Source organism: Anolis carolinensis, chromosome 6 (assembly GCF_035594765.1).
Source record: "Anolis carolinensis isolate JA03-04 chromosome 6, rAnoCar3.1.pri, whole genome shotgun sequence".
Taxonomy (NCBI): domain Eukaryota; kingdom Metazoa; phylum Chordata; class Lepidosauria; order Squamata; family Dactyloidae; genus Anolis; species Anolis carolinensis.
This window is the reverse complement of record NC_085846.1, coordinates 3,053,325-3,080,515: the sequence shown is the minus strand read 5'-3', so window position 1 is coordinate 3,080,515 and position 27,191 is coordinate 3,053,325. Positions and strand designations below refer to the sequence as shown.

Genomic DNA, 27,191 nt, shown 5'->3' with positions numbered 1-27,191 from the left:
AAGGGAACAAGGGCTTCAAACTACAGGAAAGGAAGGAGATTCCACCTGAACATCAGGAAGAACTTCCTCACTGTGAGAAGGGCTGTTCAGCAGTGGAACTCTCTGCCTCGGACTGTGGTGGAGGCTCCTTCTTTGGAGGCTTTTAAGCAGAGGCTGGATGGCCATCTGTCGAGGGTGCTTTGAATGCGATTTCCTGCTTCTTGGCAGAATGGGGTTGGACTGGATGGCCCATGAGGTCTCTTCCAACTCTGCTATTCTATGATTCTATGAAAAGGTGGACATACCAACATGGAAAGGTATCCAAAGAAGCAGCCGTATCTCCAAATGAGTGGGATGTGAACCCCACTCGTTTCTGTGGAACAGATCCAACATCTAAACGAGCTGTCGGTGTGGAAGACCCAATTGAAAACCCATCTCTTCTAGTAGGCCTGCTCAGTCAATTTTCAGTCATGAGGTGTTGTATGTTTTCTGGGCTGTCTGGCCATGTTCTAGAAGTATTCTCTCCTGACGTTTCGCCCACATCTATGGCAGGCATCCTCAGAAGTTGTGAGGTATGGAGAAACTACAACAAGGAAGGTTTATATATATCTGTGAAAGTCCAGGGTGAGAGAAGAACTCTTTGTCAGTTGGAGGCCAGTGTGAGTGTTGTAGTTAATCACCTTAATTAGCATTGAATAGCTTCATCTCCTGGCTTCTTTACTGATTTTTGAGTTGTTTTAGTACTGGTAGCCAGATTTTGTTCATTTTCATGGTTTCCTCCTTTCTGTTGAAGTTGTCCACATGCTTGTGGATTTCAATGGCTTCTCTGTGTCGTCTGACATGATCGTTGTTGGAGTGGTCAGAACAGTAAATAAGAAGCAACACTCTGAAAACAGAGGAGTCCCAGACATGGGAACCAGGGGCAGCTAATGACTCTGAACAAAGAATGCCCCCAGGCAGGAAGAAGCCAGGAGATGAAGCTATTCAATGCTAATTAAGGTGATCAACTACAACATTCACACTGGCCTCCAACTGACAGAGTTCTCAACCAGGACTTTCCACAGATAGATAGATAGATAGATAGATAGATAGATAGATAGATAGATAGATAGATAGATAGATATATAAACCTTCCTTGTTGTAGTTTCTCCATACCTCACAACCTCTGAGGATGCCTGCCATAGACGTGGGTGAAACGTCAGGAGAGAATACTTCTAGAACATGGCCAGACAGCCCGGAAAACATACAACAACCCTGTGATCCCGGCCATGAAAGCCTTCGACAACACATTTTCAGTCATGAGTTTTGATTTACATTCTATTACTGCCATATGTTGATTTTATATCATGTGTTTAGTGTATTATTATTATTAAGTATTATTATTGTTATTTCTGCCCCATCAATAAAAGGTGCGGAAGTACTTGCTCCTCCTGGACATCCGGAAAGACCACGTCAAGTTCTGGCGGCCGCAGATCCTGCTGATGGTGGCCAACCCTCGAGGTGGCTCCCAACTCATGAAGTTCATCAACCACCTCAAGAAGGGAGGCCTCTTTGTCCTGGGACACGTGGAGATCGGGGACCTCGGTAAGGCTCTCCCGCTCCCCAATGTAAGGGGGCTGTACTTACTTACTTACTTAGGGGATCCCTCGTAGTTCGAGGATGATGGTTCTCTGTTTCTGTTGTCTTGGGGATGGATCCGTAGATGGCTGAGGAGACCTATTCTTGATCTGCATGTTCTCCCTTTCGCAGTGAGAACATCAGTTTCCAGGTGGAAGGTGGTCCCGGTCAGGGTTGGCTTGACACACTTTCCTCTTGGCACGTTTCTCCCTTAAGCCCTCCATTTGTGCCTCTTCAAACTCCGCAGCACTGCTGGTCACAGCTGACCTCCAATTAGAGCGCTCAAGGGCCAGGGCTTCCCAGTTCTCAGTGTCTATGCCACAGTTTTTAAGGTTGGCTTTGAGCCCATCTTTAAATCTCTTTTCCTGCCCAACAACATTCCGTTTCCCGTTCTTGAGTTCAGAGTAGAGGAGCTGCTTTGGGAGACGGTGATCTTTGGGCATTTGGACAACGTGGCCTTCAGTCTAGCGGAGTTGATGGCGTAGGAGCATCGCTTCCATGCTGGTGGTCTTTGTTTCCTCAAGCACGCTGGCATTTGTCCGCCTGTCTTCCCAAGAGATTTGCAGGATTTTCCTGAGGCAACGCTGATGGAAACGCTCCAGGAGTTTGGTGTGATGTCTGGAGACCGTCCACGTTTCGCAGGCATGGAGCAGGGTTGAGATGGGAATGGCTTTGTAAACAAGCACCTTGGTGTCTCTACGGATGTCACGATCCTCAAACACTCTCTGCTTCATTCGGAAAAATGCTGCACTCGCAGAGCTCAGGCAGTGTTGTATTTCAGTGTCGTCTGTAGACCGTCCACGTTTCACAGGCGTAGAGCAGGGTTGGGAGGGGAATGGATTTGTAAACAAGCCCCTTGGTCTCTCTACGGATGTCCCGGTCATCAAACACTCTCTGCTTCATACGGAAAAATGCTGCACTCGCAGAGCTCAGGCAGTGTTGTATTTCAGTGTCGTCTGTAGACCGTCCACGTTTCACAGGCGTAGAGCAGGGTTGGGAGGGGAATGGATTTGTATACAAGCCCCTTGGTCTCTCTACGGATGTCCCGGTCATCAAACACTCTCTGCTTCATACGGAAAAATGCTGCACTCGCAGAGCTCAGGCAGTGTTGTATTTCAGTGTCGTCTGTAGACCGTCCACGTTCCTCAGGTGTAGAGCAGGGTTGGGAGGGGAATGGATTTGTAAACAAGCACCTTGGTGTCTCTACGGATGTCATGATCCTCAAACACTCTCTGCTTCATTCGGAAAAATGCTGCACTCGCAGAGCTTAGGCGGTTTTGAGCTCTGCAAGGGGGCTGTATGTGGGGGGAAAATAAGAATTTGCCTTCGTATTGTGTCAGGGGGTCCGTTTATTCCAGTGTGGTCAGCTCTTGCTGGCAGCTGTGACATATCCAGACAATTCAAGCAGGATTCTTTCCTAGCAAATTCTGGAAACCCTTGGCATGCTCCTTGGTGGTAGTAGTCTCCCATTAACGGACTAACTAGACCCAGTTCACAAGAGACCTTCTATGCGCTTGTTTGTGTCTCCTTCCTACAGATACCATGCCCTCTGACCCCATCCAGGCCCATTATAACTTCTGGCTGAGCCTGGTGGACAAGCTGAACATCAAGGCCTTTGTGGACCTGACCCTCTCCCCGTCGGTCCGGCAAGGGACGCAGCACCTCCTGCGCATCACCGGACTGGGTGAGGATGGGTGAGCTGGGAAGTAGGGTGAGCCCTTCGGGACAGAACCAAGGAGCTTAGACTTTCATTAGGACTGTGCTGGCTGGGGGATTCTGGGGAGGGTAGTCCAAAAAGGATATTTTTCAAGCCCTGTCCGTACAGATCTTCTTGTACCATGTGAGTTCTAATACATAATACATAATAATTTATTTGTTTGACCAGTCATATGACCATTTCAAAGTGCAACACAAATAAAAAAAAACAAGGCAAAAAGGATGGGAGGACAGCAGCTGACCTTCTGTTTGCCGTCAAAATCTTATTTTCCTGATTCTTTTTTCAGGAAATGTGCTCTTTTCTTGATAGCTTTCAGGATAAAAAGGCTGACTCTGATTATGGTGGATCTTTCTCATCCTTGTAAAAGGAATGTCAAAAGATCATTTCTGTTGGGGGACCTAAACTTAGATTTATTTATGTATTTATTTACAGCATTTATATTCCGCCCTTCTCACCCCGAAGGGGACTCAGGGCGGATCACATTACACATATAAGGCAAACATTCAATGCCTTTTTAACATAGAACAAAGACAAGACAAACATAGGCTCCGAGCAGGCCTCGAACTCATGACCTCCTGGTCAGAGTGATTCATTGCAGCTGGTTACAGCTGGCTTGCTCTCCAGCCTGCGCCACAGCCCGATAGATAGTTAGTAATGGATGAAAATATCTGTGTCGAAGTTCAGCATATGCTGGGCAGTCAATCAAAAAATGTTCGATATCTTCCACTATTTGTTCTACCCAGACACAAAATCTCTCATTTCTTGGGATGTTACAGTAGCGACCAGTTTGCATCATAATACTGAGTCGTTCAAACCTGGCTCTGGTCTATATACTTCTTAAGGGTAACGGAACTGGAATAGTCAGATAGTGTTCTAAATGAATATTCATTTTGTGGGAGGCGAAAAACTTTGTGGCAGAAGACCTACCTATACTTGCTAGGTCCAATTGAGCATAGATATCATGAGTGCGTTGCATGAGCACTTGTTTTGCCCTAGATCCTAGATCAATGATGGGCAACCTTTTGCACTTGGGTGTGTCAAAATTCACCAAAAAACCTAGCATGACTTGGGTAGTGTGTCACTTTGAGAAAAAAACCATAATGTCACAATATATATAGTTTAAATAACAAAAATATATAATTGTAATATATAACTGTATTTAATAAATCAAAAACAATTTACTAGCATTATTTCCATGTACAACAATCTATGGTACCTCTTGCAATTTCCACGCTGACTTCTCTCTATTGTAGTTTCAATGTAGTCATGAATAATGAATAATATAAGAATAATATAATAGTAATAATATAATAATATACTACAATAATAATAGAATAATAATAGAATTAATATATGTATATGTATATATATGTAATGTGCATAATTCCCATGGAGTAAACAACAAAACCACTGGACCAAATCACACCAAATTTGGCCACAAAAGACATTAGTCATCCAATCAATCTGCATGCGGCAGCGTGTCAGCACAAATGGCTAGGCGTGTCAGTGCTGACACGCGTGTCATAGGTTGGCCATCACTGTCCTAGATCATTCAAAAATTGTAAAGGAAGGCCAATTTTAGCCATCTCATTGTTTAAGGCCACTACCCATGATGACTTGAGGGCATGCTGGTCTTGAACGCCATATCTTCTTGTAAGGAGGCAATCCTCAACCCAAGGCCGCCTTTGTCTGGTTCTCCCAGTTTTCCCATTGAACACAGAATAGCTCCTCGCAGGTCCAGCCCTTGGGTTCACCTCTTTCTTCCTTGTGGGCAGGTGGCATGAAACCCAACACGCTGGTCCTGGGCTTCTACGATGACTGTGTCCCGGAAGACTACTTCCTCCAAGACCCGGCCTTCATCCAGGCGCGGGAGAACGACGAGTTCGGGGTGGACCTGGCGGCCCTGCAGGCCCATTTCCCCCCCGTGCGCCCGGCGGAGAGTCCTCGGGCCCTGAGCCCGGCCGAGTACGTGGCCATCATCTCGGACGCGGTGAAGATGCACAAGAACGTGTGCCTGGCGCGCTACTTCCACCTCTTGGAGAAGGACCAGCCTTCCTCGCCCTCCTCCTCCTCCTCCTCCTCTTCCTCCTCCTCCTCCTCCAGCTCCTCCAAGCGGCGTTTTGAGGGGCGCTACATCGACGTGTGGCCCCTGAACCTGCTGCGGCCCCACACCCCGACCTACGTGGACATCTGCAGCCTCTTCCTGCTCCAGATGGCCTGCATCCTGACCATGGTCAGCTCCTGGAAGGCCGCCCGGCTGCGCATCTTCCTCTGCGTGGAGTCCGGCGACGTGGGCTGGGTGGGCAAGGAGGAGAAGCTGCGGGAGCTGCTGACCAAGCTGCGCATCAAGGCCACCATCAAGATTGTCACCTGGGACCAGGTGGTGGCCCTCAACGGACTCCATCAACAGCAGCCCTCTGAGACGGAGGACTCGTCCCCCCCGCACGACGGGGAGACCTTCCTCAACGCGGCCACCACGTTCCACGTGACGGACGAGTACCTGTCCTCCGTCAACAGCCTGGTGCGGAAGCAGGGGGGGCAGACGGCCGTGCGCTTCCTCTACCTGCCGCGGCCCCCCGCCGACACCGCGCAGTACGAGCGCTACCTGGAGCAGCTGCGGATCCTGACCACGGACCTGGGCCCCACCTTGCTCATCCACGGCCTCACCCCCGTCACCTGCACCGAGCTCTGAGGGACGGGCCTGGAACGACAACTCCCAGGTTTCCCTTTGGCGGATTGTGGGAGTCGGAGTCTTCCCTCCATTCCTCCCTCCCTCCAGGATTCTTCCAAAGACGGATTTGCCTTCTGGGGCGAAACCTCTGTGTGGTCAAAAGAAACGTTCTGCTGCGTTTGGAAACGGAGGAGAGGGAAAGAAAGGGTGCCTTGTCTTTGCAGCAGACTTCACCGAGAACCCATTTGGGGGATGCTTTGGAGAGCCATGGCTTTCGGCTGTTACAAAGTGCTTCACAAACCTTGGTTTGGTCCAGACATTTCAGTTGGACGAAGAAGAGCTTCCCATGCTGTGAGATGGGTCTCTTTGTCCCTTGGTTTGGGACATGATCTATGCCTTCCACGGCCTGGCATCGTAGCAGAAATCACTGAGCTTTGGATCTGGTTGCAGGACAACACAGTTTTCTCACGTCTGGGGCCAAGGGGGGCCTTCAATACCTTCCAGCCTTGCTTTGCAGGACTTCTCTTTAAATCTGTTTCTTTTTTCATATTATTTTGCTCATTAGTTCCAGAGAGCATGGCTCTTCCTTCCACTGGGTATCTCTCGGAGGAGAAAAAAGGCTGTCTCTCCTCATCTTGGTGGCGGATTCTTAAGAAATGTGCCCAATTCTGGAGCTTTTGGCTTTGTGGTTCCTCTTACATCTAGAGTAAGACCATTCTCATGCCTTCATTCCTTAAGCAGAACAAAGAAAAGAGGAGGTGAATGGTGTCTTGCTCCGTTTTCTTAACTCACATTGCCTTGATTCAAAGAAAGCCAAATCTTCCAATAGGCCAATAATAATAATAACAGAAATAACTAACAGCACTTGTCCAAGTTATGACGATATCGGGCCTTGTTTACTATGGTTCCCCAGTCCAGATTTTTCAAAGCAGTAGATTTGGGGAGTTGGTCCATGAAGAGTTTCCCAAACCGTGAGATCCTCCAAAAATAAATAACTAAAAGCACTTGTCCAAGTTATGACGATATCTGGCCTTGTTTACTATGGTTCCCAGGTCCAGATTTTTCAAAGCAGTAGATTTGGGGAGTTAATCCATGAATAGTTTCCCAAAACATTAGATCCTCCAAAAATAAATAACTAAAAGCACTTGTCCAAATTATGACAATAGCTGGCCTTGTTTACTACAGTTCCCAGGTCCAGATTTTTCAAAGCAGTGGATTTGGGGAGTTGGTCCATGAAGTTTCCCAAACCGTGAGATCCTCCAAAAATAAATAACTAAAAGCACTTGTCCAAGTTATGACGATATCTGGCCTTGTTTACTATGGTTCCCAGGTCCAGATTTTTCAAAGCAGTAGATTTGGGGAGTTAGTCCATGAATAGTTTCCCAAAACATTAGATCCTCCAAAAATAAATAACTAAAAGCACTTGTCCAAATTATGACAATATCTGGCCTTGTTTACTATGGTTCCCAGGTCCAGATTTTTCAAAGCAGTAGATTTGGGGAGTTAATCCATGAATAGTGTCAAGGACAGAACGCCACAAGATTCAAAGTAACAGAGTTTATTAGATTACAGAACTCAAAAATGCCCGTAAAACACAAGGGCCAGGCAGTTTTTGCCTTTAGGAGCAAAAAGGGGCAAAAGTAAATGTTCAAAAGATAAACCGGATTAAACCGGAGTTTAATCCGGGTAAAAACAAACTGCTTGCTTCAGCCTGGGTATAAACGAAACGAAAGCCAAGGAACAAAAGATACAAAGAATGCAACTAATTGGCAGCAGATTCCTCTCTGCTGCCAACACTGTGCTTAGAGTAACTTGCGTCGCTCCCCCACACACACAGCAGACAGGATCTCCAACACGAGTAAATCAGCCAAGGATTGTAGCAGTTGAGTAGACCAGTTCCGTTCCGTAGATCAAAGCCAGAAGCAGACGTTTGTAGTTTTTCCAAGTCCAAGAAGGGGGGAAGACAAGCCGTGGTCAGTTCAGTCCGAGTTCTCAAAGCAGGAGATGGCGTCCGTCAAGAAGACGACGGAGGGTCAAGCTAATAAGAGTAAGCACAGGTTTGCACAAACAAATGCCCACACAATCCCTCCCGCCGTCTGACCCTGGATTCCAATCAACTTACGTCACAGCACAGGAAAGCACACAAGTCTTCAGGGAAGCGTCCCACACACACACGGATCCCAAGCGTTTGCCCAGATTACCTTGCCCAACGCAATTTGCAATTGCTCCCAAGCCCCATTTTATGCCAGTTACAAATCTTCATCACTGTCAGCTGTCCTCCTTAACCCGGGCGTTTCCTCATCACTTTCCTCGTCAGAGCTGGAACACCTCTGACTACGCCCAACAGCATCTCCAGCTGTGGATCCCGTCCCATCCCTCCAGCTAAACCATGGGTCTAATCCTGAAGGTCCCCATTCATCTTCTGTCCCATCATGGCCAGTGGCACCCACTTCCTCCCTTACCCGAGTCCAATCCATCTCATCCTCCTCTGAGCTAACCAGCCCCTCCTCCATTCTCTCCGTAAACCCTTCGAAAGACTCCTCGTCAGATGGTGCTGCAAATATGTCTCGCAGTCTTTTTCTCTCTCGCTCCTCGAGAGTATCTGACTCTCGAGGAGTCTTACGCCCACGTCTGTCAGTAACAGAGCCATGAGGCTCAATCATAACACTATCCCCTCTCACAAAGGCCTCCTCCCCCGATGGCGGAGAAGTGGCAGTGATACCCTCCGCTATAGCACCACGACGACTAGAGGTATCAAGTTTCAACAGCGAACGATGAAAGACTGGATGGACCTTTAAACTAGACGGTAAACGCAAACGAAACGCAACAGAAGAAATCTTTTTAACGATAGGAAAGGGACCCAAATACCGAGGCGCAAACTTTCCCCCAGCCTGTTTAATATGTTTGGAAGATAACCACACCAAATCCCCTTCTTCCAACTCCTCCCCTGCCTGCCTGTGGCGGTCAGCCTGAGTCTTCTGCGTTGCCTTAGCTTCCAACAGTAAGCGACGGGCAACATCATGCAATGCAGCCATTTCCGAAGAGCGGTACACAGGGTCCGAAGAGACCACATTGGTCGACGGCGCCACACCTCCCCGTGGGTGAAAACCATAAGTTAGCTCAAATGGCGTATGCTGACTAGACGTGTGCACCGCATTGTTGTAAGCAAATTCCGCCACCGGTAACCACTTTACCCAAGCCGTGGGTTGATCTAAACAAAAACAACGCAGATACTGCTCTAAGAGCCCATTAACCCGTTCCGACTGTCCATCCGTTTGCGGATGGAAAGCTGAAGACACGTTTAACTTAGTCCCCAAACACTCATGGAAGTGTTTCCAAAAGCGTGACACAAATTGCGGAGCCCTATCTGAAATAATCACCTCGGGTGCTCCGTGCAAACGATAGATGTGCTTTGTAAATAGTAAGGCCAACGTAGGGGCCGCCGGAATGGTTGAACAAGGAATAAAATGAGCCAGTTTACTAAATAAATCCACCACCACCCAAATACAAGTATAACCCCCAGACTTAGGCAAATCTGAAATAAAATCCATGGAAATGATTTGCCATGGCCTCTCCGGAACAGGTAAAGACGATAACAACCCTCTAGGGCGCCCAACAGGCGTCTTACTCTGCTGACAAACGGCGCAGCTGTCACAAAAGCGCAGAATGTCTTGCCGCATCTTTGGCCACCAGTAGCTCCTGGTGATAAGCTGTACGGTCTTGAACCTGCCAAAGTGCCCAGCCATGGGTTCGTCATGGTGGGCTCTAATCACCTCCAACCTGAGGGTCCCTACTGGTACGTAAACCTGCCCCCTACGCACCAATACCCCGTCTTGATCCTGGAGATGCGGCAGTATGGTACGGTTACCTGCAGAGAGCAGCATCAGTTGCTCCTGAGTCCATACATCATCCTTCTGAGCCTCAAGGATCTGGTCATGTAACCCAAGCTCATTATCTACAACACACAGAGAGGCAGTAGGCAAGATGGTCTGACATACTACCTGCTCATTGGTCTTAAATTCCGGCTTGCGGGATAAAGCATCGGCCCGCAAGTTTGCCTTCCCCTCCACGAACTGCACCTTGAAGTTAAACCTGGAGAAAAACAAAGCCCAGCGGATTTGACGCTGGTTTAACTTCTTTGCTGTTTGCAAGTGCTCTAAGTTCTTGTGATCAGATCTGACCACGATCTGGTGCCGTGCCCCTTCAAGCCAGTGCCGCCACACCTCAAACGCCACCTTAATCGCCAACAACTCCTTCTCCCATATGGTATAGTTCTGCTCGAAGGGTGTTAGTTGCCGCGAGTAAAATCCACAAGGACGCAAGGTCCCTGAGGAATCCTTCTGAGACAATACAGCCCCCAACGCGTAGCTAGAAGCGTCCGCTTCTACCACGAACGGTCTGTCAACATCAGGATGGGTTAGTATGTTGTCCGATTGAAAACTAGACTTTAGTTGTAGAAACGCCTCGTGAGCTTCCCGCCCCCACACAAATGGCTGTTTCTTGCGCAGAAGCTGCGTCAAAGGTACCGTGAGCTTTGCAAAATTCGGAATAAACTCCCGGTAGTAATTAGCGAAACCCAAGAACCTTTGTACATCCTTCTTAGTCTTCAGCTCCTGCCATGAGTTGACGGCGTCAACCTTATGTGGGTCCATTTTAAGTTCCCTACCTGACACTACATGACCTAGGAACTCCACTTCAGGCACATGAAAGACGCACTTGGAAGCCTTGGCGAAAAGCCCATTAGCCCGCAGTCGGTGCAGAACCTGCTTGACATGTTGACGATGTTCTTTCTCGTCCTTAGAAAAAATCAAGATATCATCCAAATAAATCACTAAAAATTGGTCAATTAGGTCCCTGAACACATCGTTCATGAACCTCTGGAATACCGCAGGAGCATTACAAAGCCCAAAAGGCATGACTCGGAACTCGTGGCATCCGAAACACGTGTTAAATGCCGTCTTCCATTCATCCCCTTCCCGTATACGGATTAAGTTATAGGCCCCCCGCAGGTCAAGCTTGGTAAAGACCTTAGCCCCTTGCACCCTTGATAACAGTTCCGAGATTAAAGGCAGCGGGTACCTATCCCGAATGGTGTATTTGTTTAGGATCCGATAATCGCAGACCAACCTAAGTTCCCCAGTCTTTTTGGCTACAAAGAATACCGGTGCCGCAGTTGGAGAACTAGATGGGCGAATAAACCCCTTGGCTAAATTTTCATCTAGAAACTCCCGCAAAGCTTGCCTTTCCGGTACAGTCAAGGCATACAGCCTCCCTGCTGGCAGTTTCGCACCTTCTGCCAACTTGATGGCGCAATCATATGGCCTGTGCGGTGGTAATTTGTCTGCTTCTCTTTTACAAAATACATCAGAGAACTCCCCATACTCAGCAGGCACTCCCTCCATATCAGAATGAGTAACATTTAGAGTGCAACAATCCTGCCTCTTTAAGATCACTTTACGTGTTGCCCAATCTACATGTGGGTTTACTACAGCTAGCCAATCCATCCCCAGGATCACATCATATCTAGGCAAGCTCGTAATATCCCACACAAACGTTCCCGTTACTCCCTGCACCTCCCACGTTACTGCTGAGGTTTCATGGTTAACCACCCCAGTCTCCAGCAGTCTCCCATCTGCTCCTTCCACCCACACGTCGCATGCCTTGCGCACTCTAGGAATGCCATGCTTCTTAGCAAACTCAATATCTACATAGGAGACCGTAGCCCCTGAGTCCAGCAGTGCCAAAGTAGAAACAAGTTCCCTTCCCCCAACAGATAATGTAATGGGTACGAAAACATGCTTCCTCCCCTCAGTTGACTGCTTGAGGAGCCCTAGTGCGTTGGACTCACGTCGCACTAGGGCTGGCCTTTTCCCGAAAGCTGGGAAGGTTTCACATTACAATTTTTGGCAAAATGCCCAGCATTCCCACAGTACAAACACAAGCCCAGCTGCCTCCTACGGCTCTTTTCCTCTGTAGACAGCTTTTTAAAGACCCCAAGCTCCATGGGCTCTTCCCCCATCACCACAGGTGCCCTGGTTACATGCATGGGTGGCGCACACATTGCTTTTGAGTGTTTACGAGCCTCGAACCTTGCGTCTAAACGCAGCACCTTAGCTACTAAGGCGTCCCAGCTTTCAGCCGGCTCCAAGCGTGCTAATTCATCCTGGAGCATATCACTTAACCCGGCAGTAAATAAAAGCATGAATGCATTTTCCCCCCAATCCAGCTGGTGGCGATACAGGTTAAACTTATTTAAGTAATCCAAAACAGTCCCCTTTCCCTGTTTCAACCGATACAGAGCCCACCCAGCGTTCTCCGTGCGGAGAGGATCCCCAAAAGTATCAGTTAACAACTTTTTGAAATTATTCAAATTGTCCTTGACTGGGTCATTTCCCAAAATTAAATTAGTGGCCCATTGTCCTGCGGGACCGGTCAACAAACTCAAAATAAAGGCCACCTTGCTAGTGTCTGTAGGAAAAGCATGAGCACTGAGCTGAGAAAAATAAAGCTCCACTTGTGCCAAAAAGGTTGGCAACTTGCACCTGGTTCCGTCAAAGCGTTCAGGAGTCAAAACATGTCCTTTCACAGCCTGAGCTGTTTGGATAACGGTAAAAGCCGTTTGCAATTGGTCTACTTTGGCCCTTAACTCATCCATCGTCTTCCTGACGGGTTTATTGCTGCAATAAACTTTTTATGGGCGTTGGGCAATCTGTCAAGGACAGAACGCCACAAGATTCAAAGTAACAGAGTTTATTAGATTACAGAACTCAAAAATGCCCGTAAAACACAAGGGCCAGGCAGTTTTTGCCTTTAGGAGCAAAAAGGGGCAAAAGTAAATGTTCAAAAGATAAACCGGATTAAACCGGAGTTTAATCCGGGTAAAAACAAACTGCTTGCTTCAGCCTGGGTATAAACGAAACGAAAGCCAAGGAACAAAAGATACAAAGAATGCAACTAATTGGCAGCAGATTCCTCTCTGCTGCCAACACTGTGCTTAGAGTAACTTGCGTCGCTCCCCCACACACACAGCAGACAGGATCTCCAACACGAGTAAATCAGCCAAGGATTGTAGCAGTTGAGTAGACCAGTTCCGTTCCGTAGATCAAAGCCAGAAGCAGACGTTTGTAGTTTTTCCAAGTCCAAGAAGGGGGGAAGACAAGCCGTGGTCAGTTCAGTCCGAGTTCTCAAAGCAGGAGATGGCGTCCGTCAAGAAGACGACGGAGGGTCAAGCTAATAAGAGTAAGCACAGGTTTGCACAAACAAATGCCCACACAATCCCTCCCGCCGTCTGACCCTGGATTCCAATCAACTTACGTCACAGCACAGGAAAGCACACAAGTCTTCAGGGAAGCGTCCCACACACACACGGATCCCAAGCGTTTGCCCAGATTACCTTGCCCAACGCAATTTGCAATTGCTCCCAAGCCCCATTTTATGCCAGTTACAAATCTTCATCACTGTCAGCTGTCCTCCTTAACCCGGGCGTTTCCTCATCACTTTCCTCGTCAGAGCTGGAACACCTCTGACTACGCCCAACAGCATCTCCAGCTGTGGATCCCGTCCCATCCCTCCAGCTAAACCATGGGTCTAATCCTGAAGGTCCCCATTCATCTTCTGTCCCATCATGGCCAGTGGCACCCACTTCCTCCCTTACCCGAGTCCAATCCATCTCATCCTCCTCTGAGCTAACCAGCCCCTCCTCCATTCTCTCCGTAAACCCTTCGAAAGACTCCTCGTCAGATGGTGCTGCAAATATGTCTCGCAGTCTTTTTCTCTCTCGCTCCTCGAGAGTATCTGACTCTCGAGGAGTCTTACGCCCACGTCTGTCAGTAACAGAGCCATGAGGCTCAATCATAACAAATAGTTTCCCAAAACATTAGATCCTCCAAAAATAAATAACTAAAAGCACTTGTCCAAATTATGACAATAGCTGGCCTTGTTTACTACAGTTCCCAGGTCCAGATTTTTCAAAGCAGTGGATTTGGGGAGTTGGTCCATGAAGTTTCCCAAACCGTGAGATCCTCCAAAAATAAATAACTAAAAGCACTTGTCCAAGTTATGACGATATCTGGCCTTGTTTACTATGGTTCCCAGGTCCAGATTTTTCAAAGCAGTAGATTTGGGGAGTTAGTCCATGAATAGTTTCCCAAAACATTAGATCCTCCAAAAATAAATAACTAAAAGCACTTGTCCAAATTATGACAATATCTGGCCTTGTTTACTATGGTTCCCAGGTCCAGATTTTTCAAAGCAGTAGATTTGGGGAGTTAATCCATGAATAGTTTCCCAAAACATTAGATCCTCCAAAAATAAATAACTAAAAGCACTTGTCCAAATTATGACAATAGCTGGCCTTGTTTACTACAGTTCCCAGGTCCAGATTTTTCAAAGCAGTGGATTTGATGAGTTGGTCCATGAAGTTTCCCAAACTGTGAGATCCTCCAAAAATAAATAACTAAAAGCACTTGTCCAAGTTATGACAATATCTGGCCTTGTTTACTATGGTTCCCAAGTCCAGATTTTTCAAAGCAGTGGATTTGGGGAGTTGCAGTCCATAAAGTTTCCCAAACTCTGAGATCCTCCAGAAATGAATGTCCATCTTGTTTTGACGGACAGATACGGGATTTTCACATAGATGGACAGATTTGGGAGCGGCCTCAGAGAAAACCCTGTTTCTTGTCCATTTTGGCTTCATTCTTGCAAAATCATGTGCGCCTCAGGAGGAAAGGAGGGAGGTTTCCATTAATTTCCCCAGCCTGTCATTTTTCTAGCGTCTTCCCTTAAGTTGTCGAAGGCTTTCATGGCCGGGATCCACAGGGTTGTATGTATGGCCATGTTCCAGAAGCAGCAGCACTCTCTCCTGACGTTTTGCCCACCTCTACGGCAGGCATCCTCAGCCTCAGGCCCTTTCCTTTTCCCCCTCAGCCGCTTAAGCGGCTGAGGGGGAAAAGGAAGGGGCCTGAGGCTGAGGATGCCTGCCCTAAGGGTGGGTGAAACGTCAGGAGAGAGTGCTGCTGCTTCTGGAACAAAAGGTAGAACAACCTTGTCTTCCCTTAACTTTGCTAACAGCAGTTCTGAAAAAGGAGGGGGGTCTCTAATAGTTGCCTCCAAATACAAAATCCCCCCCCCCCCGGGAGGTGCTTGGACTAATCCTTAACGAGCAAATTAAATGTTTCATTTATTGGGGTTCGATAGGGGGGAGGGGGAGTTTGTGAGAGTGGGTGGGTTTTGTGTGAATGGGCCGCTGCGGTTTCCTCGTTTCGGGGAGTCCGGCTGCCACTTTGAGACTAACACTAACTCGGTAGTGGGGAAAAGGCAGGCGATTTCTACTTTTTAATGGAAGTGGGCAATAAAAGTGAGACTTATTTGAACCCCTGCGGTGTTGTGAGCGGCTCTGTTTTCATGGGAAAGATGGGGAACGGGCCACGCAATCAAGCCCTGGCTGCTTTTTTTTGGGGAGGATAAAGGGAGGACTCTGTCAATAATAATAATAATAATAATTTTATTTTTATACCCCGCCCCATCTCCTCGAGGGGACTCAGGGCGGCTTACATGGGACCAAGCCCAGGCAACAAACAATATAAAACTCAACAGTTAATCATAGAATAGCAGAGTTGGAAGAGACCTCATGGGCCATCCAGTCCAACCCCATTCTGCCAAGAAGCAGGAAATCGCACTCAGAGCACCCCCGACAGATGGCCATCCAGCCTCTGCTTAAAAGCCTCCAAAGAAGGAGCCTCCACCACAGCCCGGAGCAGAGAGTTCCACTGGTGAACAGCCCTTCTCACAGTGAGGAAGTTCTTCCTGATGTTCAGGTGGAATCTTCTTTCCTGTAGTTTGAAGCCCTTGTTCCCTTGTGTCCTAGTCTGCAGGGCAGCAGAAAACAAGCTTGCTCCCTCTTCCCTATGACTTCCCTTCACGTATTTGTACATGGCTATCATGTCTCCTCTCAGCCTTCTCTTCTGCAGGCTAAACATGCCCAGCTCTTTAAGCCGCTCCTCATAGGGATTCTTGTTCTCCAGACCCTTAATCATTTTAGTCGCCCTCCTCTGGACGCTTTCCAGCTTGTCAACATCTCCCTTCAACTGTGGTGCCCAGAATTGGACACAGGGTGATTCCAGGTGTGGTCTGACCAAGGCAGAAGAGAATAAGGGGGAGCAGGACTTCCCTGGATCTAGACGCTATTCCCCTCTTGATGCAGGACAGAATCCCATTGGCTTTTTTAGCAGCCGCATCACATTGTTGGCTCATGTTTAACTGGTTCCCCACGAGGACTCCAAGGTCTTTTTCGCACACACTGCTGTCTAGCCAGGCATCGTCCCCCATTCTGTCTCTTTGATTTCCATTTTTTCTGCCGAAGTGAAGTCTCTTGCATTTGTCCCTGTTGAGATTCATTTTGTGAGTTTCGGCCAATCATCTCTCTAGTCTGTCAAGATCGTTTTGAATTCTGCTCCTGTCTTCTGGAGTGTTAGCTATCCCTCCCAGTTTTGTGTCGTCTGCAAACTTGATGATCGTGCCTTCTGACCCTTCGTCTAAGTCGTTAATAAAGATCCTGAACAGAACCGGGCCCAGGACGGAGCCCTGCTTGTGGCACTCCACTTGTCACTTCTTTCCATGATGAAGACGACGCATTGGTGAGAATCACCCTTTGGGTTCGTTCGCTTAGCCAATTACAGATCCACCTAACCGTAGTTTTGTGTAGCCCACATTTTACTAGTTTGTTTGCCAGAAGGTCGTGGGGGACTTTGTCGAAGGCCTTACTGAAATCCAGGTACGCTACATCCACAGCATTCCCTGTATCGACCCAACTCGTAACTCTATCGAAAAAAGAGATCAGATGAGTCTGGCATGACTTGTTTTTGGTAAATCCGTGTTGACTATTAGCAATGACCGCATTTGTTTCTAAGTGTTCGCAGACCACTTCCTTAATGATCTTTTCCAGAATTTTGCCTGGTATTGATGTGAGGCTGACATTTTGTGAGTTTCAGCCCATCTCTCTAGTCTGTCAAGATCGTTTTGAATTCTGCTCCTGTCTTCTGGAGTGTTAGCTATCCCTCCCAGTTTGGTGTCATCTGCAAACTTGATGATCGTGCCTTCTAACCCTTCGTCTAAGTCGTTAATAAAGATGTTGAACAGAACCGGGCCCAGGACGGAGCCCTGCGGCACTCCACTCGTGACTTCTTTCCAATATCATCATCATCATCATCATCATCATCTAATTACTTATTAATTGCCCTCCATCCACGATGCTCTAGGCGATTTACAAGCTAAATTGTAAAGGATAAAAATTCATACATACAAATATTGATAAAATTAACATAGATTAAAAGCTCTAGTAAAGAGCCAGGTCTTGAGTGCGAGGGTAAAAGGTTCCAACTCACGCATGGCTCTCATATAGGGCGGCAAGGCCTTCCATAAGGCAGGGGCAGAAACAGAAAAAGCTCTGCGCCTGGTCCTCTCCAAGTGCACTTCTCTAGGACCCGGTACATAAAGTAAGTCTCGTTGGTATGGTCGTTGCGACCTCCGATGATGGGAGAAGGAGAGACGGTCCCTAAGGTACGATGGGCCCTGGCCGTAAAGAGTTTTAAAGGTCAGAACTAGCATCTTATATAGACCACGGTAATCTGTTGGAAGCCAATGCAGATGCTGCAGCCCTGGTGTTATGTGGCATTTCATGGGTGTTCTTGTGAGTAGCCTGGCTGCCGCATTCTGAACAATACGGAGCTTCCGGGTCGTGGACATCGGAAGGCCAACATACAGGGCGTTGCAATAGTCCAGCCTAGACGTGACCGTGGCCTGGATGACCGTTCCCAGCACCTCATCAGATAGATAAGGTGCCAGTTGCCTCGCTTGTCGTAGGTGGAAAAAGGCCTGTTTGCTGGCAGCAGCGACCTGAGCTTCCATTGTCAGCTGCGAATCTAAAACGACACCCAGGCTCTTAACGGAAGGTGAAGGAGATAGGGCAGCACCATCGAAGCTGGGGAGCAAGTGGGTCAGACCAGTCGAGCGGTCATGCCAGAGAATCTCAGCCTTCGCCGGGTTCACCTTCAGTCTCCTAGCACGTAGCCAGTTCGACAGAGCCTCCAGACAGAAGGTGAAATGGTCTGGTATTGACGTTGCTCCAGGCTCCAAGCGCAGAAGGAGTTGGGTGTCGTCCGCATATTGATAGCAGTCTAGGCCGAAACTCCGAACCAAACTAGCAAGGGGTCTAATGTAGATGTTGAAGAGAAGAGGGGAGGGGATGAAGACGACGCATTGGGTTCATTCGCTTAGCCAATTGCAGATCCACCTAACCGTAGTTTTATCTAGCCCACATTTTACTACTAAAGGAGGGAGGCAAATCATAGAATCCAAGAGTTAGAAGAGACCGACTCTCGACTACCATGCAGGAAAAGCACAAGCAAACTTTTTGATTGTGTGTTTTCTTGCATGGAAACAGATGGCCTGTTTTCTGAAGCTTCCACAGTAGTGTGATCGAGGTGACCACCCTCCCCCCCAGGACTTTGTAAAAGATAGTTCAAAAATCAAGACTTTATGTTCTATATTCCATATATTTATAGTAGAAGGTGATTGAGACTTTTTACTGGAGTTTACTGTGGATTATCCCTGCACTCTGAGGCAAGAGATAACAACTTCATGAATTGTGAAATCATGCTGCTAAAACTCCACTTTTATGAATTTCCATGCTGGGTTCTCCAGATGTTATGAACTTTGTTCTTATCAAATATTTTCAATTGTTTATATCATTCATGATTCCCCTTTATGCAATGTAACTCACTTTTATGGATTCTCCCTCATTTCCATGAAATCTATCTATCTGCCTATATGTATTTGTACTCTTTGGGATCCCCGGAAAATATGTATTTTTCCCAGCATGGTTTATATTCCAACTTTATTTTATTTTTCATTTTATTTCATATAATTGTCAAATCATGAAATCAAATAGGAAATATTTTGAACTCAACATGAACCCCAGAACCTATCCCATTTCCTATGACCCAGGCTTCCCTTCCCAAAAACAAAAGGATAATCTGCCACCGCTAAATTCAATCAAATTCAAATTGCATGGACAATATAGGGCTTGAGTCACCGAATTCGGAGTGTTGACCTAAAGGAGATTCGCCCCAAGGCAAACATTGTCATATCTCACCCAAAGGAAAATCCAGGACACCTCAGGAAGGCGCCCTGCAGAGCCTGTCAATATGGCTCATCACCACCCATCTTTGCTTCCATCTCTGACACCCCAAGGCATATCTAAAATCTGTATACGTGACAGAAACCCGGACACCCTTGATTGCTGCCATTAATAAATTAAGCACCCTTTAGAAATCGGTCTAGCAGGACTTAATCCGCTAGTTCCTGTCCCGTCACCTCATTGTTTCGATAACTCCCGCCTTCTCTTTCCTGATTGGCCCGAGTAGAGACAAAAGGCAGCTTCCTATTGGGCCAACGAAACGAGGCGGGAAGCGAAAGCCCGCCTCGTTCAACCTTCTAGCCTATCAACGATCAGATAGGCGGGGAAGCAGGGCGGGAAATTCAAAGGGCTGTCAGACTGAAATTTTGTATAAATATGGCTTTATTTTGATTGTATGGTACTACTAGTAGACCGAATGATCGCTACTAGAGTCCTCTTCAGCTGAATTGCTCAATAAAGACTCCTTGGCGGATTTTCCTTCAACTTTGGCGGACCTTCTTCATTTCGGCTTCAGGTTGTATTGCGGCTCGTAATTCTCCTTTTGGCTTCGCCAAGGTCCGTTCTCTCAGGACCGGATCGGGTCTCTCCTTAAGGGCCCGATCCCCTAAACGCGGTCGACAACAGTCGGAGTCCCTTGTCAGATTCTGAGGCAGAGAGTTCCACTGTTGAACAGCTCTCATGGTCAGGAAGTTCTTCCTAATGTCCCGGCAGAATCTCCTTTTCTGTCATTTGAACCCAGAAACATGCTTGCTCCATCTTCCTTATGATATCTTTTCAAATATTTAAAGATGACTCTGTTAGGAATTTTTTGGAAGTCCAAAATACCTGGAGGGACCAAGTTGGACCAGGCCTGAATTAGAAGTATATAATATAATAATACTAAAACTTTATTTATACCCCGCCACCATCTCCCCACGGGGACTCGGGGCAGCTTATATGGGGCAAAGGCCCAAACAACATAGGACAAAATATGGGCAACATAATACAAATCACATTATAAAAAGATAAAACAGTAATACAATATATCAATTAAAACAAAAATACAGGATAAAAAATTGCATTTAAAACACATAAATGGTAAAATCGTAATACAGTAGAGTCTCGCTTATCCAACGTAAACGGGCCGGCAGAACGTTGGATAAGCAAATATGTTGGATAATAAGGAGGGATTAAGGAAAAGCCTATTAAACATCAAATTACATTATGATTTTACAAATCAAGCACCAAAACATCATGTTATGCAACAAAGTTGACAGAAAAAGTAGTTCATTACACAGTAATGCTATGTAGTAATTACTATATTTACGAATTTAGCACCAAAATATCACAATTTATTGAAAACATCGACTACAAAAATGCGTTGGATAATCCAGAACGTTGGATAAGCAAGTGTTGGATAAGTGAGACTCTACTGTAAATACAGGATAGATTATTAAAAACCCTCTGGGGCTGATTAATTAATAATTATTAATATATTAATTAATTAATATAGCCCAGTTCTATACTGTGCTACTGTGCCCTTTTCTTATATCTAGGAATGCTTTTCGTCAAGGAGAGAGATTTCAGATATCAAGTAGGAAATTTAGGTACCACTTATATGTGGGGAGGCTAATTTACGACACCATAAAAAATCACCCGACCTGTCTTTTTAAAAAATCTCCTTTCCTTTTGGCGTCCTCCTCCAATCCCATTGGCTGTTCGTTCACACGGCTTCCGGGAAAGCCAGTGCCCTGGCTAAAGATGGCTGCCGCGGCTTCGTGACGTCACTTCCGGAAAGTGGGAAGGGAGCCTTAAGAGGAAGGGCCTCTCTCTCTATGGTGGGAACTTCCTTTCAGGCCAGGTGGACGGAGGAGGAGAAGGAGGAGGTGGGTGCGAGAAAAATAAGCCAGATTGCCCCAGCTGCTCTACTTTTGGGTTCCAGGAGCAGCACTCTCTCCTGACGTTTCGCCCGCCTCTAGGGCAGGCATCCTCAGCCTCAGGCCCCTTCCTTTTCCCCCTCAGCCGGGGGGCCTGAGGCTGAGGATGCCTGCCCTAGGGGTGGGCGAAACGTCAGGAGAGAGTGCTGCTGCTTCTGGAACATGGCCATACAACAACCCTGTCATCAACACTTTGGCTCCTTGGGCCCATTTAGCAGCCGGTTAGCCCTAGATGGGGATGTCTGTTTACTCTCTGCCTCATGACAGGTGTATATACCTGTGCAGATCAGTCACTCACAACAACAATCTCCAAAATCCAACCTGGTCCTGGACTGAAGCAGGCCCAGCCCTGGTTCGGACTCGGATGGGAGACCGCCAAGGGGCCATAGACCCTATTTCGGAAGAAAGAGCGGATAGAAATACCCTGGCTAAGAAAACTAGACTCCATGGGGCCACTCCACAAATAATAATAATAATAATAATAATAATAATAATGGAAACAATAGACCAGGGTTCTCCAAACTTTTTAAACAGGGGGCCATGTCACGATCCTTCGGACCGTTGGAGGGCCGGACTATAGTTGGCAACTGAGCAATAATTAATAATAATAATAATAATAATGGAAACAATAGACCAGGGGTCTCCAAACTTTTTAAACAGGGGGCCATGTCACGATCCTTCGGACCGTTGGAGGGCCGGACTATAGTTGGCAACGGAGCAATAATTAATAATAATAATAATAATAATGGAAACAATAGACCAGGGGTCTCCAAACTTTTTAAACAGGGGGCCATGTCACGATCCTTCGGACCGTTGGAGGGCCGGACTATAGTTGGCAACTGAGCAATAATTAATAATAATAATAACAATAATAATAATAAAAAAGACTGGAAAAACTGGAAAAGCTGACACGATATGAGGATTTAAAGATCGAATTACAAAGACTCTGGCACAAGCCAGTCAAGGTGGTCCCAGTGGTGATCGGCACATTGGGTGCAGTGCTTAAAGACCTTGGCCTGCACTTAAACACAATCGCCGCTAACAAAATTACCATCTGTCAGCTGCAGAAGGCCACCTTACTGGGATCTGCACACATTATTCGCCGATACATCACACATTCCTAGACACTTGGGAAGTGTCCGACGTGTGATCCAATACAACAGCCAGCAGAGTGTCTGCTGTGGACTCATCTTGTTGTGTTTCTAATAATAATAGCAATAATAATAATAATAATAATAATAATAATAATAATAATAAGGGTTTTAAGAGAAGAGACCTCTTGGGTCATTTAGCCCAACCCCCTTCTGCCCTTGTGCCGTGGGGGCCGGATAAATGGCTTTGATGGGCCGCATCCGGCCCCCGGGCCTTAGTTTGGGGACCCCTGCAATAGACATTGACAAAATTACGATCTGCCAACTGCAAAAGGCCACCCTACTGGGATCTGCACGCATCATCCGAAAATACGTCACACAGTCCTAGACACTTGGGAAGTGTTTGACTTGTTATTTTGAGAAACGAAATCCAGCATATCTATCTTGTTTGCTGTGTCATACAATAATAGTAATAATGATAATAATAATGATAATTAATAATAATAATAATTAATATTAAGGCCAAGATCGAAAAATCAGCTGATGACCCAAAATGCAGACTGTGCAAGGAAACCGACGAAACCATTGATCATATCCTCAGCTGCTGTAAGAAAATTGCACAGACAGACTACAAACAGAGGCACAACTGTGTGGCCCAAATGATTCATTGGAACTTATGCCTCAAGTATCACCTCCCTGCAGTTAAGAACTGGTGGGATCAGAAACCTGCAAAAATCTTGGAAAATGAATACGCAAAGATACTGTGAGACTTCCCAATCAAGACTGACAAAGTTCTGGAACACAACACACCAGACATCACAGTTGTGGAAAAGAAAAAGGTTTGGATCATTGATGTTGCCATCCCAGGTGACAGTCGCGTTGATGAAAAACAACAGGAAAAACTCAGCCGCTCTCAGGACCTCAAGATTGAACTTCAAAGACTCTGGCAGAAACCAGTACAGGTGGTCCTGGTGGTGATGGGCACACTGGGTGCCGTGCCAAAAGATCTCAGCCGGCATTTGGAAACAATAGACATTGACAAAATTACGATTTTCCAACTGCAAAAGGCCACCCTACTGGGATCTGCACGCATCATCCGAAAATACATCAGAAAATACATCACACAGTCCTAGACACTTGTGTTTGACTTGTGATTTTGTGAAATGAAATCCAGCATATCTATCTTGTTTGCTGTGTCATATAACAACAACAACAACCCTACTGGGATCTGCACGCATCATCCGAAAATACATCACACTTGGGAAGTGTTTGACTTGTGATTTTGTGAAATGAAATCCAGCATATCTATTTTGTTTGCTGTGTCATAAAATAAAATAATAGTAAAGAGGGTTGGAAGAGACCCTTGGGCCATTAAGTCCAACTCTGATGCCCGTACAAAATCAGTATCAAAAGACAATTAAAACTTTTAAAAATACAATATAAATTACAACATATAAATTTAAAATGTAAAATCAGTACATAAAGTACATTTACAATAAAATGAACACTATAGACCTATAACATTACATAGATTAGCATTTTAACATCAATATAATCATAAGTAAAACCGCCAGATAAGAAACAATTCGCAGGTTAAAATAGTGAAAAACAGGGCAGTGGCGCAAAATGCATGGGTTAAAATCTGATGTAGTAAATAAAGTGCTGTAATAAAAAGGGGGGAAATTGAGGTAGGATAAATGAGGGTGGTAATTACCAGATTAGGGCAAAAACAACAACAACAAAAAACAGTGAATCAGGCCCAGTCATATCAGTACTGAGGAAATTAATTCTTGTGATCAGCTGTTGAAAGCACACTGGAAGAACCAAGTTTTCAGATCTTTTTTAAAGGCTACCAAGGTGGGTGCCTGCTTGATCTCCCTGGGGAGATGACTATCTGTTGGGAGGGCTTGGATTGTGTGTTTCTGCCTAGAATGCAGACAGGGTTGACTAGGTGACCCTTGGCGCCAACTCTGAGATTCTCTGCTTCTATATTTATTTACAGTATTTATACAGTTTATTTATTTATTTACAGTATTTATACAATATTTATTTATAAGTCCCGAAGGGGACTCAGGGCGGATTACAATGAACACATATATGGCAAACATTCAATGCCAACAGACAAACAACATACAGTATAGACAGACACAGAGGCATTTAACATTTTTCCAGCTTCACGATTCCGGCCACAGGGGGAGCTGTTGCTTCACCGTCCACTAGTGGCTGTACTTCCTCATTCCTTTCCTCATGTTTTGCTGGCAGTTTTATGGTGTTGTAAATTAGTTAAATTAGCCTCCCGCATAAATTTCCCTACTTGACAGATGCAACTGTCTTTCGGGGCTGCATAGGTCAACAGCAAGCCGGGTTATTTAATGGTCGGGGGCTTAACCCGACCCGGGCTTTGAACTCATGACCTCTCCGTCAGTAGTGATTTATTGCAGCTGGTTACTAGCCAGCTGCGCCACAGCCCGGCCCAATATATAGTCCGTTCTTTCCTTCTCAACTTGCAGGCCTGCCTCTTGAGGAAGATGTCCTTGCTGTCGGATGTCCATCGAGGCCTGTCCTTTCCCGGCTCTCCTCATCGCGTGGCCCTCGTCTCCGGCTCCTGCCTCTACTTCCACTACGGCTGCGATGGCGTGGATGACCGCGGCTGGGGATGTGGCTACCGGACGCTGCAGACACTGTGCTCCTGGCTGGTGTCTTTGGCCGACCAGCAACGTGTCAATCCTCGCCCGGTGCCTTCGGTGAAGGAGATCCAGGACTCCCTGGTGGAGATGGGGGACAAGCCCCCGTCCTTTGCCGGCTCCAAGGACTGGATCGGCACCGTGGAAGCGGCTTTGTGCCTGGACCACTTCTATGCCGTCCCGGGCAAGCTGGTCCACGTGCCCTGTGGCCGGGAGCTGGAGAGGGAGCTGGAGGCCTTGTACGGCCATTTCCAGGGGGGCGGGGGTCCCATCATGATGGGAGGGGACCGAGACAACTCCTCCAAGGGGTTGCTGGGCGTCTGCTCCGGCCCCACCGGGCATCACCTCCTGGTTCTGGACCCGCACTATTACGGCAGGGCCGGCTCCCTCCCAAAGGGAGAGTTGCAGACGAGAGGCTGGGTTTCTTGGAGGGGACTCGAGTCCTTTGAGGAGAGCTCCTTCTACAACCTCTGCCTCCCCCAGTTCTGGACAAAAGGGTCTCCTCCCTTGTGAAACCGAGGAGCAATTCCTCAACATACAGTACTAAACATAAATGCCATCAACACAAACAAGGGGATAATGCTTTGGGATGGAAAGTGGAGGTGAAAAGGAGAAAGTGTCAGGACGTGATAGCCCAGCATTCATAACAACTGTACTCTCCACGTCCTGCCAGAGCAATGGCGGGAGGGAGATAATCTAAATCAGGGGTCTCCAAACTTTTTAAACAGGGGGCCATGTCACGATCCTTCGGACCGTTGGAGGGCCGGACTATAGTTGGCAACTGAGCAAGAATTAATAATAATAATAATAACAATAATAATAATAAAAAAGACTGGAAAAACTGGAAAAGCTGACACGATATGAGGATTTAAAGATCGAATTACAAAGACTCTGGCACAAGCCAGTCAAGGTGGTCCCAGTGGTGATCGGCACATTGGGTGCAGTGCTTAAAGACCTTGGCCTGCACTTAAACACAATTGGCGCTAACAAAATTACCATCTGTCAGCTGCAGAAGGCCACCTTACTGGGATCTGCACACATTATTCGCCGATACATCACACATTCCTAGACACTTGGGAAGTGTCCGACATATGATCCAATACAACAGCCAGCAGAGTGTCTGCTGTGGACTCATCTTGTTGTGTTTCTAATAATAATAGTAATAATAATAATAATAATAATAATAAGGGTTTTAAGAGAAGAGACCTCTTGGGTCATTTAGCCCAACCCCCTTCTTCCCATGTGCCGTGGGGGCCGGATAAATGGCTTTGATGGGCCGCATCCGGCCCCTGGGCCTTAGTTTGGGGACCCCTGATCTAAATGATAAGGACCATCTGGCCAGGGATGGGTTTTATAGCCAGCTCTGGTTTTTCAAGCCTGGGAAAAGGATCATATAACAGATATGTAGGAAGGTAGAAGGCGGATATACTCAGGGTTTGGTGGGAATACGCCAGTTTCAGCTTCGTTTTCATCTTGAAAAGAAGGTCCTCAATAAAGCGTTTCCACGGAGCTGCCTGTGTGAGCCTGTTTGAGTCCAATAGCTTTCAAGAGCTGACATTGAGCTGAAACTCCCGTATTCCCACCAAACCCTGCTAAAAGATGTTCTTTTGGCAGGACGATGTCCTATATTTATATCGTACCTACTGTTTCACTTGCTTTGGCAAAATGCTGTTTACAACGATGTAATTTAAGATGGGACATTAAGTAGTTTTTCTCTTTAAAATCTCTCCTCAGAGTTGTCACAAATGGCAAATCAGATATATAGCCACAATGGAAGAGCAAAGAAAACTCACCCCAGAACTTGTTGGAGAACTGCCAGAGGTCACTGTACATATTATGGCATGAAGCAGATCTGTTCCTAGACGTTATTTCTTCAAATAAAAACTTGATGCCAGAAGCGTAAATAACAGGTGAAGAATAAGAATAGGCTCCTACACCACATACAAAAGAAGAGTGCAAGTCAACATGTTCCAGCAAATCTTAACAATCCAAAATGCCAATATACACATGTGAAACGAAGAAACAGGTCGGAGAAGCCGTGCACAAGGAAACAAAAACATGCCGACATTGCTACAGACCCCGACAGGCCATACTGAAAATGCTAGTATCCCAAAATGAGATTTTAATACTTTGAGCAAAAAGGATGAGGGGAATCAAGTCCAAGGTTGTCCACCAACAGGTTTCTGAGCAAAAGGGCCCATGGGAATAAAGTCCGGGGTTGTCCACCAATGAGGTCCCATTCTGTGCAGTCACTCCATGTCTCTGGATCGTGCTACTTCTGGCAGAGATGGAATGTAAGGAACAGTGTGCTGGAACTGAGC

General features: G+C 46.6%; 2 protein-coding genes across 4 annotated transcripts in view; both read left to right on the top strand.

The window, feature by feature from the left end:
* The window catches only part of slc12a9 (solute carrier family 12 member 9), a 47,750-nt gene extending 32,395 nt beyond the window's left edge, over window positions 1-15,355 (top strand). For both annotated transcript variants that reach the window (XM_062958165.1, XM_062958166.1), the window contains exons 12-15: window positions 1,389-1,563; window positions 3,134-3,280; window positions 5,089-7,503; window positions 13,849-15,355. In XM_062958165.1, coding sequence (XP_062814235.1) covers window positions 1,389-1,563; window positions 3,134-3,280; window positions 5,089-6,005 — 1,239 coding nt within the window. In that variant the 3' untranslated portion in view covers window positions 6,006-7,503; window positions 13,849-15,355. The remainder of the gene's footprint in view (window positions 1-1,388; window positions 1,564-3,133; window positions 3,281-5,088; window positions 7,504-13,848) is intronic.
* ufsp1 (UFM1 specific peptidase 1 (inactive)) lies at window positions 3,145-26,379 on the top strand. 2 transcript variants are annotated; one of them, XM_062958167.1, is made up of 2 exons: window positions 3,145-3,280; window positions 24,697-26,379. In XM_062958167.1, exon 2 carries the CDS (start codon window positions 24,715-24,717, stop codon window positions 25,381-25,383), a length of 669 nt encoding a protein of 222 aa, XP_062814237.1. In that variant the 5' UTR covers window positions 3,145-3,280; window positions 24,697-24,714; the 3' UTR covers window positions 25,384-26,379. The 2 variants fall into 2 exon arrangements, with proteins under 2 accessions (XP_062814237.1, XP_003229504.2); XM_003229456.3 differs by lacking the exon at window positions 3,145-3,280 and adding an exon at window positions 20,922-21,044.
* The last annotated feature ends 812 nt before the right edge of the window (window positions 26,380-27,191 follow it).